Genomic DNA, 18,470 nt, shown 5'->3' on the forward strand with positions numbered 1-18,470 from the left:
GCCGGTATTCGTAATCAGTTACAGTCAACAGCGTTGAATAGTAGTACCGACCCAAGTAGTTACCGTCTGAAATCCGATGTTATACAGTGCAGTGCGAGACCGTATACAAACGATAAATCTCCTGAAAATCTGTCCGATGTTCGAGTATGGATGTTCGTTTCAAGTTCTTTGCTAATTGTACGCACAGTTTACTATTTACCCGGAAAAAGAGACGGCGGAAGGTCCAGAACTAGTCTTTTTTACACAGTTTTAACCCAATTTGCACGGGCAAGTTGACATTTTTAGTTAAAAACCAAATCAAGGTTGAATTGTTAGTACTCTCTGGTTAGAAGAAGCTCAATGTAAAATAGTAGATCGTTATTGCGAAACTTATTTATTAATTTTAAACTTAGGGAATCTCGGTGATATTAGTGTAGATTAGACTTAATAAATTTGTTTTTCGTTAAAAATCCAAAATGAACGGTTCAACTGCAACCAACGGTAATCACAATTACCCAAATACTCAATATTCCACCGTTTTCGAAACGGAATCGCTACAGAAGAAGAAACAACCAGGTGAGAAATTCTTCCCTAAAGCAAAGAAAATAAGTCTCAAAACTCAAATAATTCCTACGCCGTTTATCAGTTTACATTTACGATTTGATAAGCCTTAAAATCCCTACTATCAGTTTAGAGATTAAGCAACATTACAGACTGCAACGTGGTAAAAATTCATGATGTTCACCCACTAAAACCAATTTAAAATTCGCAAAAAAACCGAATTTTAACCACAATGTGGCAACGCAGGACGAATTTGTGGCAGCACGTGGTCGAAACATGTGCTCATCGACCGGTTTGTAAATTTTAAAGCCGCCGGGTGCAAAGCTACCTTAATGCACCGCCTTGGTGGTGGGTGGTAATGATACCCATTTAACAATGAGGCTGTATAGAATAGTGAAGTAATCGCTATAGTTCAATAGCCGAATCCTAATGAAATTGACCCTGCTCTTAATCGTTATCGCTACTTTTTCCTAGACTCTGTTGAGCGTTTTAAGTTTCGAATTTTTAACGTTTACGCAGAAGTAGGATGAATATAAAATTAGTAATAAAATTTTGAATTAAGACTTGGAGTTCTAACGGTTGCAATTGATTATTACAATTAGATAGGGAAAGAAGTTGAGCGTAAATATAAGTAAAAAATAAGGCAGATAATTGAAGAACTTAAGCAAAAAAATTAGGTTGGCACCACACCCCTGCATTGAAAGGAACATTTCAGTAAGACATAAAAATGGACATTCTCGGATATATCGCTCCTCTGCTGTCGAATGGATTACCTCGCATTATGTGTAGAATACCGCCTAAGTATGTAATTATTGTCACGAGGACGACCAGTGACCACCTTTAAATGCCTACGATTACCAGAAAATAGAAAATGAAAATACCTCTATAATAAAGTTTTTGTGAACGGTCACTCACCGCGTGCATTGCATCTTAAAATGAAAATCTAAAAATATCTATACAGGGTGGTTCGCGTTCGATGGTAAGTTAGACGTTTACAGAAATTGGAATGCTTGCTCTTCCTGAAAATGAGCAAATATCGGTAATTATTATTGCTCCATCGACCTAAAATATTTTCGGCTTTCCTACGTTGCAAGTTATGAAATATGTATATACTTGGCGTCCTACCCTGTATATTATTTCATTTTTAAGTTTATGTCTTTTTAATAATTTCTTCTTAAAAATTCCTATACATATCTCTAGCACTTCCGTTCTAACAGATGTTTTACTAGGTCCTTATTGTAAATAAAAAAATAAGAACATTAATAAATATTTCGAGAACCACTAGAGATAGTTATAGCAATTATTGAATCAAAAATGATCAAAAGGCAATAGGGGACCTAGAAATTAAATAATATACAGGGTGTTCTATTTAATATTTCGTAGTTACTGCGACTTTTTAGATAACTGGCAGCATCACTTTGGTGAAAATATTTTAGCTTGATGGAGCAAGACCGAAATTTGTAAATTTTCAAAGAGATCTTGTGTTCTGTTATCCGTAAATGTCTAACGCACTAGCGACCACCCTGTATAATGTATTATACAGGGCGTCCTAAAATTGAACTGGTTAATCACAAGTATAACGGACTTTTTTGTTATTTGCATAACAATAGGAAAAGTAAAAATTTCCGTTAGAGTTTGTCGTTTTGCCAATTTTTGTTGCGTTTTTTACATTTTATGAAACGTGACGTGTCTAATTTTTTATGTAACGTAATGAACGTAATGAAAAATGATAGAAGTAAATGGCGCATACGTAATAAAATTTGACATTCAATAAGTTTTAAAAGAAACAAATATGACAATGTACGTAGGTCTATATGTTATCTTTTCAGGGGCAAATTTCTTTAAAAAAAAACATCCTCATTTACAAATAATATTACGTCATTGTTGCTGTTATTTAATCCCCATTCGGACCCTGTAGATTACAAATAAAAATAAGAAACTTTATAAGCTTCATTTCACATTCACCGATATTTGGACATTTGCCTGAGGACAATTCTAAATATAAACGAAGCAATTTGGCAAAGAAGATTTGGTGTTATTCTTAATTTCCAAAGTCCCTTTAGTATGGAGATATACATACATACATTATAGATCCCCCCTTGATGTTTTACCACAATTTTAAATCAAACAAAATTAGACAGTATAATCCAGGAAATTAGAAAGAAATAATGCAAAAAACTTATTCGTGATCCACACACAATACTTAAATACCTCAATAATTAATCGTGAATTGTTCGTTTTCAATAGACAGTTCTCTGGGTGCAACGGTCATTTTCTCGTCAAAACCAACAATATTGTTTAAGTTATTAATCAAAATGCAAAACATCATTCGGCATTCAGATGACTCGATTTTTAATTTAATGTTGCACAATACACGTGAGAGCGTAACGTGTTTTCAAGTGGATCACGATTCAAGAACAATAATAACAAACAAATTAATTGCTATTTTCAAGCAACAATCACCATCGTGTTCAAACCGATGTTCTCTCGTCATTCCTACCGACCTATTTAGTGTTTTAATTAAACATAATAGGAAAGCATTGAAAATGTCCCTAAAATAAAACGTGCAGATACATGCAGGTACAAACATGTAATAAGACACGTGTGGAGTCTCGTGTGGCATTTTTATGATTTTAAGAATAAAGTATGAACATGGGTCCGTTTTCCCTTCCTATCTAAAATACAGGGTGTCATTTTTTTTTTCATTTTTCTCTAGGAAGTCTATTCCGGCATTAAATATTTTTATGGAAATGAGAGAGGGTAAAATAGGTGTAAAAATAAGTCTTTTAATGGGACAACGATGTTTTTAATTTCCTCAGTTGCCTGTGACCTTGAACATTTTAAACGGAAACTGATAATCCACTGGTTTTTAAAAAGAATAAAAATAATTTTCTGAATGTTCCATGTCTTTGTCAAAAAAAACTATCTTGAATGTTTTTCATAACGTTAAGCGTTTCATTAATTTTTAACACTATTTTTTAACTAATATTTAAACCACAAAACTAAATTAAATTCATTGCATTACTTATAAAAAAACAACTAAATAAGGTGCTGAAAATATCCTCCACCTCCAAGAATGCATGCCTCATCCCCTTTTGCATATTATCACGCACTCTTTGAAAAATCCCTGGTGTATTTTTCATTGCGTCAAATGAATGAATTATGTGATTTCTCAGATGCAGATTGTTGCGTTTTATTTTTTTCTATGAAAACGGATAAGATCATGAAAAATATTCAAGAAACCTTTTTTTACAGAAATATAGAGGGTTAAGAAAATTATTTTTATTTAAAAACCAGTGGCGTATTATATTTTTCGTTTAAAATGTTTAGGGTCACATCAATGGGGATGCCTCTGGTGGAATTAAAAAGATCGTTTTTCCCTTAAAAGATGCGTTTCTACATCTATTTCACGCTTCCTAATTTTCTTAAAAATACTTAATGCTGGGACGGACTTACTAAGAAAAAATTAAAAGAAAATAATTATTTTATAACCCTGTATTTCAGGTAAGGAATGAAAACATATTCATGTTCATATAAACCTTTTTTCTTCAAATCATCCCCAAATTCACCCCCTGAATTTTTGACGTACTATTGTGAAACACCCCGTCTAATAAATCATTAAGGGTTTTTAAAATAATTTGATATATCTGATTTTTAAACACATCGATCGACCATCGAATTTTATCTATACCTTGACGAAATACGCAATTACTTTCAGGTAAGAAGTACCTGAACAACGAGTGAAATTAGCTTTGGTTTGAAAATCAAATCTTCAGGCAAAAAGATAATAATATAAAAGTGCTGTATCTTTAAAATCACATCTACAGTAGTTTTCTTCACGACCGGGCAGTCTAGAAATGTTCTTCGATACAACAATTAAAATTACTTCGAATCCTCAACAGTTCCAAAAGTTCTCGAGCAGTTTGTTTGGTCAGCTATAAATCATCACCGCAAATTTGCACGGCATGAACCCGTATGGACTATGTAAATCTGTTTTAAAATATTTTTGTGTTAAAATTTTTTTTACAAAAAATATGGATCCCTGTTTGTTTTAATCGGAACTCGGTTAGTACGAGGAATCTACCCTTGAACAACTTCACAGGAAGTGTCACCTTTCTCTAACAGTTCCAAACTTCTCGAGCAGTTTGTTTGGTCAGTTATAAATTATTTTCACACTTTAAATTTGCGCAGCATATACCCGAATGGATCATTTCAACCAGTTTCTAATTATTTTTTATTCAAATATTTTTCACAAGAAATTCGTTTATTATGAAAAATCCAAGCTTCAACATCTTTTCAGAAGGTTCCAGGCGAACGAAAGCTGATACAAATTGTTTTTATTTTTTGATTTTAGGATGGTTTGGAACCAGACACTTCGTAACTTTCATGTTGGCCCTCGGCATGGCCAACGCCTACATCATGAGGACAAACATGTCAGTGGCCATTGTGGCCATGGTCAATCATACAGCTTTAGCGATCGATGACGACTCTCCAAGTGACGACGTCGATGTTACTGAGTGCGGAGTGAAGTTCAATACAACAGCTGTAAATGTTACCAAATTTCCTGAGTTCATCACCAATAATTTTATTTTTGACAGGAAAACTCACACGAAGCCGATGGCGAGTTTGAATGGAAGACTGACGTTCAGGCCTACGTCCTTACTGCTTTCTTCTATGGTTACGTAATAACGCAGATTCCGGCCGGCATTCTGGGCAAAACCTACGGGAATATATACTTTCTGGGCGTGGGAATGCTTATCAATTCGGTGTTCGGGTTACTAGTACCTATCTCCGCCAAACTGGGCCTTGGCTGGTTGTTGGCAGTGCGATTTATTCAGGGATTGGGTGAGGTAAGTTATCCATAATATCAATGAGGTACATGTAAACACCGAGTGGTTCCTGCGCGTTGAGGTGGATGAGAGGCTGGCTTTGCTTTGTCTGTTATTGTAATGGTAAATAGCTTTGATGAATTGCACGTAAAACAATTAGAGAGATAAAGCAGGGCCTCTTCCTGAAAACACCGTTTTTGAAATATTCCTATTCTCGGGCAGGGTCCGATTGTCCCGTGCAGCCACGCCTTACTGGCAAAATGGATCCCCCCTAACGAGAGGAGCCGAATGGGTTCATTCGTTTACGCAGGTACTAACTTTTTGATTTTGACATATTTTCTTAAAAGTGTTGAATCTGGTTTTTATATTGTGTTATTCTAACTGAAATCAAAAACTCGGTTTGTCATGCAAACGAGATATTTTTTCTTCTAGAACTAGTAGACATTGACAGTGACAGGTGAATAAGGTTAAAAATTCAGCACATGCATTGCCTTATTTCTAACCTCACTCATTGTCACTTCCCTGCCTATTATTAATAGACGAAAAAAACATCTAATTCAAAATTTATTTTGTGTTATTGCAATAATACAAAAAATTGCGCAGATGTTCCAGTTCATTGACAATCTACTGAATATAAATAATTAACGGTCTTTGGGGGCGAACTTTTAATGTTTTTCCGGTTGACGAAATACCATTGTTAAAGCGGAAAAATCATTATTAACCAAGGCATATTCCCGTTACTTTAGACAGTAATTTATGGCTGCTCCTTATCTCGCATAGGTACGATTATTAACAAAATTTACGACTTGGATGACAGGAAAGCCTTCAGATTTACGGGAAACAATCACTCTCACATTTCAGCAAATATTGGTTTTCGGTCTTAGACATAAAATTAAAATTCAATTCGGTGAAAGCTCGTCTAATATTTGAGTTAAACATTAGTAAAATCTGCATATTAAACCATATGAGAATTTTGTTTATAATATATAAAGTCCAAAACAAAGTGATCAATAAAGGTCCTTTTGGACCTAGAAATTTTTGGAAATTTTTAATCCGAAGGCACGTGAATTGTTTTTTTTCATTTTGCCTGACCCGAATTCACTTTAAAAACATTTTTTGAAATGCCCGTATTCCTTGAAACATAATGGCTCTCTAAACTGAAAAGTGAATTAATTCAGGACCGTCAGAAACAGTCATGTGCAACATGCCATGCGTCACACCAAGTTCTCAGTATACCGATAGGAACATGTCGCTGCATTTGTAACGTTCCAGGATTGATCTACTCCTCAGTTGGGACAAAGCTATGAACAGTTTTTGAATTTCACTACATCTGAACTTAAGCGAATTTTTGCATCAGGACAAACATGAATTACAATTTATTGAATTTTATTTCTCTCGAGTCTCTACCAAAAGTAAAATCTGTTGATAGTAGAATTTATCGAATCCGGAGGAACGTGAATTACAAGTTACGAAATTTCTCTTATCTTAAACTCAACAGTTTCGGAATTATTGGAATTTACTTAACGATTAATAATTTCGAAGGGAAGGAAATACCTGTTGTTTGAACTTCTCATGCACTAAAAAACTAAAGTAAATTTAACCCTCCAAATTCACTTGCGCATTGTAGAAAATTTGAAAGCAAGTTCATTAAAAAATTATAAATAGCCTCAATTGATATAATTCGCTTTGAATTGATCTTCTTAACTGATGCTAATATTAGCACTTAATTGATCTAACTTGAAACGTTTGTATTGCGTTCCATTAAATACCGCTGCATCACCATGGAATACTTGAGGAATACCAATTTTTTTTTAATCAACAACTGTCAAATCATGCTTGTATGAAAGCCAATTGGATACTCTTTATAATACCATCTCTAAAGTAATGCGATTATTGCCCTGTCTTGTTATTTGCTTAATTACATACGTTGGTACAATAACAATAATCATCGGAAATAGTAAAACTAAGAAATAACAAAATATATGATAAAGAAAGTTATTTACTGTGCATTATCGAGAAGATAAAGTAACAATGTTTAGAATACCCAACAGCAGTGTTGTTCTCGGTATTGTGAATCAGTTAGAGAAGCTTTTTAAACCTAACTGGGATCGTTCTTAAAGTCATTTGAATAAATAAAATTTATGCACATCCTTTGCTTCGCTTAAATTACCTGGATTAAAGTCCACCTCTTAGTCAATAACACATTTGCGTTTTTCGGATTTTTTTAATAATTTTTGAACTTACGCAAGTAAAATATCGACCACGTGATAGCCAAACCAGTGAACTGAAGAAATATAATCTGGGGTGCTTAAGTTCAAGTACTGAGATAAGCTATAGACGTCATATAGCCACATATTCCGAAGCTTTCTTTAATGTAATTTTTAAATTTGCTTTTTTTGTGTTTATCATTTTCTATTTTTGTTATACTGAGAGGAATATAAAAATAATCATAAAAGTACCTATAAATTTAAAAGTTCAATCCAAACTTATGGGCGCGTGCAGGGAACAGCAGCACTTTATTGCAGCAATGTTAATTATTAGCGCTGCTACAACCGGGCCACTTTGTCGCGCCACCGAGTAGCGCCACTGGGTCGTTTGTATTGGCGATTTCTTTGCGTCAGTTAGTTACGCTCTAGAGCGGTTCGTGTAAAAAGGAATCACAGAAACGGAAAGCAAGTTTATACACTCATGGCCCGTTCTTTGAGACCCACCCATGTCCCCTCAGTTATCTTAAGAAATAGGAAATCGATTGAATTATCGACTCTATATCTCATGGCAGCTCTGTGTTTAATTAACTCGACGAATATGATAGTAGATATCGCTAGTGGGATATTTTCCGGCAAGCTCAACATACTTGCCGTTGATATTGTCGATTTCTCTCTGTCTATGATTGACCCAAGGTGAACCGATCCGACTAGATCACTAATAGCATCAAAACCAGTCTTCTGGGTCCTCGACTTAATAAACATAGAGCTAGAATGAGGCATGAAATTGTAATAGGCCTTAATCTTCTCAAATTACTCTGTAAGGCTATATTCAAGGCTGTTTCTCTCAGCTATATAATTATAATGCGCGTATATCTTCAAATAAAACCGAATATAATCCATAATCCATAAATAGGCTGCAATAGGGTATTAGAATAGATTGGCTTGCGATGACTAGAACTTTTGTGTGTATATTAACTGCGTTGATTATTAACTTTAACCAGAAGAAATTGCAGAGTGTGCAAAACGACGAAAATGTTATACATCAAAGAGGCAAAAAGTAGTGCGAAAATATAAGAAGTATGAGAAAGTAGCAATCTTAGAAATAACTACATTTTCTTGTGGAAAGTGATAGAGAAAATTTTCTTTTCTATACAGGTTCACCGGACCAATGCGCGTTTTTAAAAATGGTTTTTTGTTTATTTAAGTATGTCCTTGAAACTTCATAATACTAGTCGTTTATCTAGTTTGCTTTAGTCTTTTCTTTGAGATCCCAATTGAAATCAAATCAACTTCCTCATTTGTGCGGTCCTTAAAACCCATCCCTATTCATTTCTTTATTATTCTATAACTATTAATTCAAATTGAACGAGTTTCTTCTTTTTTATCCCAGGTGCTCAACTCGGAACTGTGATATCTCTACCTCTCAGTGGACTATTGTCCATATCGGAATGGCGGTGGCCGGGCATCTTCTATGTTTTTGGTGCCGTGGGAACAGTTTGGTGTATTGCTTTTCTAATTTGGGTCAAAGAGGATCCAGAATCTAACAAAGGGATGGATTCGACGGAACGGGAGTATATCCAGACATCTCTCGGAACTGTTGTTGGGAACACAGTAAGTCTCTATAGTCACTAAGTAGGCAGTTCATCAGAACATGGTACTCGTCATTAATAACAAAGGCTGATATGAAAGCATCTTTTAATCCTAAGAGATCTGAGTATTATCTTATTATCACGTTTCACACGTTCTAAATGTGAAACCACACAGGTACGCACTTTGGAACAATTGCTAATCTCAGGTATCAAAAACACATAATTCCATAAGCATACTGGGCTTTTCCTCCTTTACTTCAATTTATGAAAGTGAAGATTAATGACTTCATATTCAAATTTGCGTAAGTGCGTGCTTTGTTGCCATATCTTGAATTCATTCAGTAATTAGTCAAATGTTTAAGGAATGAATTGTTATACTACCAAAAGTCCTCAAGATTCCTATTCATTCGCACCTATTTGTTATCATGAACGAATGGCAGTAGTAAATTTATGCATCTATAAAATATATCTATGTGTGTAGTACTTATCTATAGGATTTAATTTTAGAAGGTTCCCCCGATTCCATGGTTAGACATAGCAAAATCCTTACCATTTTGGGCCATACTCCTGGCCCACATGGGATACAACTATGGATATGAGACCTTAATGACCGAACTTCCCACTTACATGAAGCAAGTACTTCACTTCAGTATTAAAGAAGTATAAGCGTCAATTATTTGAAATCAAACACATAGTTAAATGATTTATTGTTGCAGAATGGATTCCTGTCGGCATTGCCATACCTTGCCATGTGGCTGTTCTCAATTTTGGTAAGTCAGGTTGCCGACTGGATGCTGACCAGGCCCTACTTTACTGCAACTTCAGTCAGAAAAATCCTAAACAGCATTGGTATGTTCATGAGTTTATTCCCAGTAACCACACTATATTATTGTCATTATAGGTCAGTTTGGTCCCGCGGTTGCATTATTCGTGGCCGCTTTTACCGGTTGCGACAAATGGCTTACGGTTTCTCTCCTCACCATCGGAGTGGGCTTGAACGGAGGTACCAATTCCGGTTTCAGGGTGAACCATTTGGACATTTCTCCACAGTTCGCTGGCATTCTCATGTCTTTCACGAACTGCATGGCTAATGTGGTGGGTTTGCTCGCCCCCACTTACGCTGGATTCATGATTAAGGGAACGGTAAGATTCTAGAAAGATTTCTGATTCTTTTCTAGAGTCTTTTGGTTTCAGCCGAGCATTGCCAAGTGGAGGATAGTCTTCATTACAGCTTCGGGTGTATACGCGTTCTGTTGCACCTTTTATTTGTTTTTTGCGTCTGGTAATAGGCAAACATGGGATAAACCGGCAGAGAAAGAGACAGAGAAGGAACAAAAGGAACCAATGGTTGCCTAACCCAATTTAGTGTTTAGTGAAAATGCAATAATGTGTCCAAAAATGAGTGTCCCATGTATCAATTTATGATTTTGTTAATACAATTAAGACACTAGTGAGTAATATAACTCTAGCGTATGTAGCTATAGGCGTCCCATTCACGATGAGAATTTTACCATTCTTCAAATGTTCGTTAATAAATTGACGTTACAGCCATATTTTTGTATGAAAATGTCTTTATTGTGATAAGCCCCTGAAAAAGTTACAGGAGGACCTATTTTAAAAAACATTATTGTTTTAAAAAAAATACGGGTCAGTTCTCAATTCAGTAGCGGGTTGCCGAGCTATCGGAGCCTTCCATAAATATTAAGTTTTTGGGAACCCCCATAGCAACAGAAATATAGACGTCATGGTGTATGATATGTAACTAAAATTTTATTGTAACACCTCGGAAAAAAAGAACTTATGATTTCAACGTTTTTAGTAAGGGATTCTACTCAAAATAGTGCCTTAAAAAAGTTTCGACCATTTCTCTATTGAACTATAGGAATCTTCTACGAACGCTAAGTTTTAAGAAACCCCACCTAACGAGAGAACTAAAAGCGATTCAATAATGTGATTTGAACCAAATAGTTTTCTTTTAAAATCTAACCCGGTTTTATTTACGGTACTGCTGATTCTTAGAATCTTCAGATTTGATGCTTAAATTATAAATATGAAAAATAATTTTGGAAATTAGAAAACACAAGAAAACTATGTAAAGGTAAAAGTAAGAAAACATTTTAAAAATGCCGTATGTTAAAGAAAAAAGGACGAAATAAGACGTTGAAGGAACAGCTTCTAGATTAAATCCGGACTGCTCGTAATATTTCCAGTGCTAACTTGAAACTGCCTAAACTGCCATTGTTTATGACAGTTGAAATAGCTATTAGCCGCGTTCAGCGGGATAAATTACTAGGAAAGTGAGGTTGGCGAACGTTTCAGAAGTAAAGCGATTTACCTTCTATGTTCAAGTGTATTCAATCGAACGCATAGAGAAGGTAAAATTGTGTTGAACTCGTCCAAAGCGAAACGCGGCCATTTTCTTTCACTGAAATCCGAGATAAGTCAATTTCGTTTTGTTAGATTAAAACAAAAATACTGGTAAATTGTAAGGAATCAAAGGCAAAAAGTAAATTAAAAGAAACATAAGAAGTTCTGGTAAGGTGTACATTAGTTTCTTAAAGTAATAAGGCATAGCAGGGTAAAATTATAGTCCAAAGCATTTGTGGGCTTCGCGGTAAAATCTTACATTGACTGCACACGATATTAAAAAACCTCAGATTTTTTCATAGAGACACTTTTTGTATTCTCTATATGGCAGCCCAACAGTTGAGCCTTTAAGGAGTTGGTTTGATCTCCAAATTCACATCTCAGTTCAAGTTGTCAGGATTTTTCTGAGAAAGTAATTTCGATAAGTTTTCACAGGTTAGAAATGTCTGGGATTGCAGCCGCTCGTTTGGCAGAAGAGCGAAAAGCCTGGCGTAGGGACCATCCCTTTGGATTTGTCGCTCGTCCCTCCAAAAATGCCAATGATTCCTTGAACTTGATGAATTGGGAGTGCTCTATTCCAGGGAAAAAGGGCACTCCATGGGAGGAAGGACACTACAAGCTCAGAATGTTATTCAAGGAAGGCAAGTTCTTTTTTAACTTCTAGACAACTTTACTATTTAGTTAATTACATCTTTTAGACTACCCCACTAGCCCTCCAAAATGCAAGTTTGAGCCTCCACTTTTCCACCCGAATGTTTACCCATCAGGTACAGTGTGTTTGTCTCTATTGGATGAAGAGAAAGACTGGCGTCCAGCCATCACCATCAAGCAGATTCTTCTTGGAATTCAAGATCTGCTTAATGAGCCTAATGTAAAAGACCCTGCCCAAGCTGAAGCTTACACTATCTATTGTCAAAACCGCCTGGAGTATGAGAAAAGGGTCAAGGCCCAAGCTAGAGCAATGAGCCACCAAGAGTTGTAATACGTGGTCTGAATTATTTATAAGTTAAGGTCAAGTTTTTTATCTCCATCTCATATTGGTGATTTGAACTGTCTTGGAAATATAAACACCTGGACTGGGAACATCACAGCACTAAAAACTGCAACTTGATCTATAAGTTTAATTTTAGATCTATTCTTTCTGAATCACATCATAGCCTAACATAATTTATGGTAAGTAGGCTTTGGATCTTGTTTGATATTTAATGCAAATATTATTGAGGGATATTTTACTTCTACATGACATTTCATACTGACTCTTGATAACAGTTACATATAACTTAAGGTTGGAAAAATGCACTCATTTTGTATAAATGTCTGCAACTTCTTTAGTATGATATGCGAATCAAAAAAACCAAATGTTAGGAAAGATGTACCTTGAATATAAATTAAAATGCGACCTTTTTTAAACACTAAAATGATTCATAGAGAACTTCAACATTTAGAAAAAAGGCATTGTATATTTGTTTGTCCCAGTTTGTAGTCTCTGAAAAGGTGCAAATTTGATGCGACTCTTAAAGAATTGATCTACAATTGATTTTTTTTTCATTTATTTAGTGATGTTCAAATTATATTGTTAAGGAATAGAAGTTAAGTATTGACATAATTGTATTTTTTTTTATTAGGTTTTAATATAAGTTTCTAGATGATCAATATGGACAATTAAAAATACATTTTGTCTATTTTGTGTAACGTAATGCTCCTATCACGTTTTAAATTGGTAAATTCTGCAACACTATTAATCTACGTTTGTTTACATTATCGACATCGAATCGGTTTCATAAAGTATCGATTTTTTTGGATTCATCTCTAACCTCTCTTCTTTTTTGATCTTTAACCTCACAAACTTTCACTCATTTTATACCTCATTTTCGTTCTACCAAGTTAAACAATTTTCCTCTATATATAACAAAGTTTACTTTTAATTGAATGTAGTTTCAGTTCAAACTCAATTTTTAACCATGTCTTTCTTTATTAATAAGGGGAATCAAGTGAGCAGTTCGAAAAACAATATTCAAAGGGGCAGAAAGAGGAAACATGAGTCCGAACACGAAGAAGTCACCAGCAGTGAAGATGAGGGAGTGGAATACCACGATGATGCTAATTCCAGTTCGTCAGATAATGAAAATGAAACAGCCCAAGAAAAAAAGGTGAGGTTGGCTAAGTTATATCTAGAAGAAATTGAAAAAGAAGAACGGCTGCGATTAGAAAAAGATGAAGTTGACCAAACAGTAATTTCCAAGAGACTTAAAGAAGACTATCTTAAAGAAACAGGGAAGTTTAGAGTTACTTTAGCAGACAAATACAAGGCAGTTTTGTCTAAAGAAATTAGGACTCTGAAGTGTAAAAAACAGAGGTCATGTTTGACCTGCATGTGCTTATCTAGTGACAATCAGATCCTGTTTTGTGGTAGTAAAGATGGGGTAGTTATTAAATATAGCCTAAAAACTTTTAAAACTATTGGAATTATACCTTTTGTGAGGTCTATAGAAGACCAAATCACTGGTCACACAAGTGAAATTTTGAGCCTGGCAATATCCACAGACAGCATGTTTTTGGCAGTAGGAGACAAGCTGGGTAATGTAAATATATGGGACCCTTGCAGTTTGAAACATGTGAAAAGCCTCATGGGACACAAAAACTCTATTCTTGGATTAACCTTCAAAAAAGAATCCCACACTATGTTCTCTTGTAGCAAGGATAAAAGTGTTAAAGTATGGGATTTAGATGAAATGGCATATGTGGAAACTTTATTTGGGCATCAGGGCCCTGTCACATGTATTGATTCCCTGAATAAAGACCGAGTTGTCTCTTCGGGATGTCGTGACTTAAGACTCTGGAAAATTACTGAAGAGACTCAGTTAATATACAATGGCCATACTGGTAATATCGATCATGTAAAGTTTATCAATCAAGAGAATTTTCTGTCTGCTGGAGATGATGGTCAAATATGTGTTTGGAGCATCATGAGGAAGAAACCTCTTTGCTGCATACAAACAGCACATGGAAAAGACCCATCAAATTCCCAACCAAGATGGCTAACAGCCATAACTGCATTAACAAATACTGATTTAGTAGCCTCGGGATCTATGGATGGATTTGTTAGACTGTGGAAATTAAGCGACGGTTTCAAAAAAGCAATTGAAATTATGAAAATTAATGTTCAAGGTGTTGTTAATGCTTTGGAGTTTACATCAGATAGGGAGAAAATTTTGATCTGTGTGAGCCGAGAGTATAAACTGGGAAGATGGATAACTGTTCAAAGTGCTAAAAACCAAATCTTGGTTATACCTTTTAAGCTGTAATAATGTTAGTAATATATGATTTTATTTACTATGAAGAGTTATTAAGATGGGAATGACAACAATTCAATTTATATCTATTATTAAAAAAAACTCCTAAATAACAAAAAGGTACAAGCTATTAGGTCCTGTAGTATGAAATGAGTAGAATTGAATTGAAACTTTAGTCATTTTTTTTCATATGAAATGTTTTTATTGTCAATCGAAATATGCACCACCATTATCAATATACTTCTGCCATTTAATGGGAAGTTCATTGATTCCCCTGCTGTAAAAGACTGCAGGCCGGGAGTCGATAAACTCTTGGAAGGCAGCTTTGACAGCCTCGTCGGAGTTGAATGTTTTCCCTACCAGGAAGTTATCCAAATTTTGAAAGAAGTGGTAATCAGTGGGTGCTAAGTCGGGTGAATACGGTGGATGACGAAGAGTTTCCAATTCCAACTCCTGTAGCTTGGCCAAGGTGACTTGTGCGGTGTGTGGCCGAGCGTTGTCATGCAACAATAGCGGTGCGCTTCGATTGACTAATCTTGGCTGCTTAACCGTCAGTTGCCTCATCAGTTGTCGGCAGTAGACATCAGCCGTAATCGATTCACCAGGTTTCATGAAGCTGTGATGGATGACACCTGCGTTGGACCACCAAACGGACACCATAAGCTTCTTTTGATGAAGATTTTTTTTCGCACAATGTTTTGGTGGTTCATCTTGATCCAACCACTGCGATGAACGTCTGGTATTGTCATATAGGATCCATTTCTCATAACAAGTAACAATCCGATTCAAAAATGGATCGTTATTATACCGGCACAACAAAGAAACACAAGCTTCGAGACGTCGTTCTTTCTGTATGTCGCTCAACTCATGCGGTACCCACTTGTCCAGCTTTTTCACCTTACCAATTTCAGCCAAATGAGTCAATATTGTTTTTTTGGTTACACTGAATATTAACGATAATTCGCTTGCACTTTGACGTGGATTCGCTTCCACCACGGCTTTCAGATAATCGTTATCCACTTGAGTTTCAGGTCGTCCACGTGGTTCATTTGTTCAGGTTAGTTCAGGTCAAAATTGCCAGAACGAAATTTCATGAACCAACGAGATACTATTTGCTGTGAAGTGACTTCAGTACCAAACACATCATTAATATTGCGAGCCGTCTGAGCTGTTGTGGTTCCACGGTGGAACTCATATTTCATTAACACACGAATTTCACTATTTTGCATGGCTGCACAAAAATGTTTATAAAAATAAAAGTTTTCAATAATTTTTAACACTTTAAACTCTGATCGAAAGAGGAAGAATGTGCCTTTTCCACATAAAAAAGTCAAGTCCAAATATAGATTTAGAGTGAAGTTATTCGCAGTTGAATGTGGTATTTCGAGAATCTACTCATTTCATACTACACGACCTAATAATATAATGTTGAAACATGGTGACAGTTTTTAATGTAGTACAAAGAAATATTTTAAGCTGGAAATTATTTCCACTTTTACGTTAAAACTGCACTTAAACAAGCGATAACCATTTTTTTCAACTAAAAACTTTTAACGATAAGTAACACGAATCTTGCGATAGTTACTGAAAGTATCCTTCAACTTCAATATAAGCGTTAGCTCGTTTTAACATCGATTGCCGAACACGTTAAAATACTCCCGGTGCAATGAGAAAAAAATATAAAAGTTTTAAATGGCGCATAAACAACAATAATAACCATAAATAACACTGGCAAATTTCAACAAAATCGGCTAAAGGATTATTAAAATTTTTACGAAAAAACGATTATGTATTCAAAAAAGATTTAACACCCTGTATCTTGAAAACGAAGCATAACCGGATCTATGTTTATATAAAGTTTTTGTCTTAGGATCCCCCAAAGAATCACCCCGTGAATTTTGACCACGTACTTCGATAACACCCTGTATAAAGATAACTATTATTCTCTTCCTATAATATTTAACACCCAAAATCGCATTTTTAGGGTAGTCTGCTAACTAACCGAAAGCCCATTCTTCAATTTACAACCTTTGTTACGACCTCTGCTCTGTTTTTTGTCCACAGATGGAAGCGCCATATACGCGGCCTTGTATGAATAGAACAGATAAAGGCCACGTTTTTATCTTCACTTTCCGGTTATTAAAACATTGTAAAAAATCGAAGACCCAAAAGAATCAGACGAAATTCTGTCATCGGCAAAAATATGAGTGTCATAATTTTTATGACAAGAACGGTATTGGGTTTATGGCTCTTCCTAGAAATTAGGTCCGTCCCGAAGAACGCCACTTGTGATTAAAAGAAATACGTTAATGCTATTGCAATTTTTACATAATTTTATGTCCGGGAGAAGGTGAAATGATGTGTATCAAGCCCGTTGATGATTTTGTTCAAAATAGAAATAGGGTAAACAGTACAGTGATTGGCACTTTAAGGACTAATACATTTTGAATTAAATTTTGTTTATTTCAATGTACAAATTTTTACCATCGAATTCGCTTCAGATGCTTTAGAATAGTTTATAGTTATTATGTTGTCGTTCTTTTATTCTCTTAGCATCAACTTCATAACAAAAAAACGTATATTATTGAACTATGACAAATTTTCAGTGATTGGCGCTGAAATGGCAGTGATTTTTACCAAGCCAGACAATGATTGATACACCTCGTTTTTATTTATATAGAAATAGCAATGTTTAATTAGAAACACTAAAAATTGGCAGCGATACCAATTTAGAAATGGAAATAACAACCTAAGTAAATGTGTAATAATGACAAGTTAGTAATTTCTTACTTTTCCTGCTAATTGCTGTCACACGCTCTATTTTAGCCGTTTTTTTCTCTCATTCTCTTTCTTCTTTTTTTGTCGTTTACGCTTTCTCTCATCCTTTTGTTTTTCTTCATACATTTTCTTTTCTCTCTTATCTGTTTATTGCTCTCTCCACTGCTTAGAAGTCAATGCCAAGGGACTCCGCTCCGTATTTCTCTTACCTTTTCAAATAGGACTTTCTGGGCATCATATCAAGGAATGTTTTAAGTCGCTTGATTCATGGAGTTCTGAAATAAAATAAATCCGTTAATATAAAAAAAACCTACGGTTTAAAACTCACTTTCCGATGTAAATGCAATTGGTGGATTCTCACAAAATGAACGTTCGAGCTGTTCATCTAATTCAGTAATTTCTTTTGGAGCTATTAGACTATTATCTATTCCTTTAATAGTTATAGAGCGATCTCCGTCAAATTTCACCCTCAATGCTGATTCATCAAATATTATTGGCATATCGTCAATGTTCATTATTTCATTTATACCATTAATATTTCATACGTTAATGTCATCAATATTAGTTAAACTATCTTTGTATGCATCATTTATGTTTCTTTCAAGATCAAATGTCTTCCATAATCGGTGTAAAACTAAAAATTCTTTTGACTGATGCTTAGTCATATTACCAGCTGTCTTTAATTTCTTTATTAAATCTGGTCTTGCTATTTCTTAAAATTAAGAATAAGACATGATTGTAGTTGGTTCCATATGATTGAATTTTCTTTCAAGTCTCATTTTACCTAAACATTTCGTATAATCTACTGTGTCTGGATTCCATGGACATAAACTTGTAGTTCAAAATCCGTTAATTACAATTTCAAGT

General features: G+C 35.0%; 3 protein-coding genes across 3 annotated transcripts; all 3 read left to right on the top strand.

Annotated features, from left to right (window-relative positions):
• On the top strand, positions 1 to 10,716 carry LOC136409086 (putative inorganic phosphate cotransporter). The gene is made up of 9 exons (XM_066390391.1): positions 1 to 555; positions 4,895 to 5,085; positions 5,139 to 5,390; positions 5,592 to 5,679; positions 8,967 to 9,187; positions 9,673 to 9,825; positions 9,882 to 10,014; positions 10,067 to 10,308; positions 10,360 to 10,716. Exons 1-9 carry the CDS (start codon positions 456 to 458, stop codon positions 10,519 to 10,521), a joined length of 1,542 nt encoding a protein of 513 aa, XP_066246488.1. The 5' UTR covers positions 1 to 455; the 3' UTR covers positions 10,522 to 10,716.
• Positions 10,717 to 11,509: 793 nt separating this feature from the next.
• Positions 11,510 to 13,185, top strand: lwr (lesswright). Its single transcript, XM_066390413.1, has 3 exons — positions 11,510 to 11,700; positions 11,968 to 12,173; positions 12,231 to 13,185. The coding sequence occupies exons 2-3, from the start codon at positions 11,975 to 11,977 to the stop codon at positions 12,512 to 12,514; spliced, it is 483 nt and encodes a 160-aa protein (XP_066246510.1). The 5' UTR covers positions 11,510 to 11,700; positions 11,968 to 11,974; the 3' UTR covers positions 12,515 to 13,185.
• A 237-nt stretch (positions 13,186 to 13,422) lies between these two features.
• On the top strand, positions 13,423 to 14,866 carry U3-55K (U3 small nuclear riboprotein factor 55K). The gene has a single exon (XM_066390292.1). The coding sequence runs from the start codon at positions 13,494 to 13,496 to the stop codon at positions 14,835 to 14,837; it is 1,344 nt and encodes a 447-aa protein (XP_066246389.1). The 5' UTR covers positions 13,423 to 13,493; the 3' UTR covers positions 14,838 to 14,866.
• Positions 14,867 to 18,470: the final 3,604 nt, after the last annotated feature.

The sequence above is a fragment of the Euwallacea similis genome, chromosome 5 (genome assembly GCF_039881205.1).
Source record: "Euwallacea similis isolate ESF13 chromosome 5, ESF131.1, whole genome shotgun sequence".
Taxonomy (NCBI): Eukaryota; Metazoa; Arthropoda; class Insecta; order Coleoptera; family Curculionidae; genus Euwallacea; species Euwallacea similis.

Coding starts and splice junctions, on each gene's coding strand:
- LOC136409086 (XM_066390391.1), top strand. CDS start 456: ATGAACGGTTCAACTGCAACCAACGGTAATCACAATTACCCAAATACT. Junction 5,086..5,138: donor TGAAGTTCAATACAACAGCT/GTAAATGTTACC, acceptor TATTTTTGACAG/GAAAACTCACACGAAGCCGA. Junction 10,015..10,066: donor AAAAATCCTAAACAGCATTG/GTATGTTCATGA, acceptor TTGTCATTATAG/GTCAGTTTGGTCCCGCGGTT.
- lwr (XM_066390413.1), top strand. CDS start 11,975: ATGTCTGGGATTGCAGCCGCTCGTTTGGCAGAAGAGCGAAAAGCCTGG. Junction 12,174..12,230: donor CAGAATGTTATTCAAGGAAG/GCAAGTTCTTTT, acceptor TACATCTTTTAG/ACTACCCCACTAGCCCTCCA.
- U3-55K (XM_066390292.1), top strand. CDS start 13,494: ATGTCTTTCTTTATTAATAAGGGGAATCAAGTGAGCAGTTCGAAAAAC.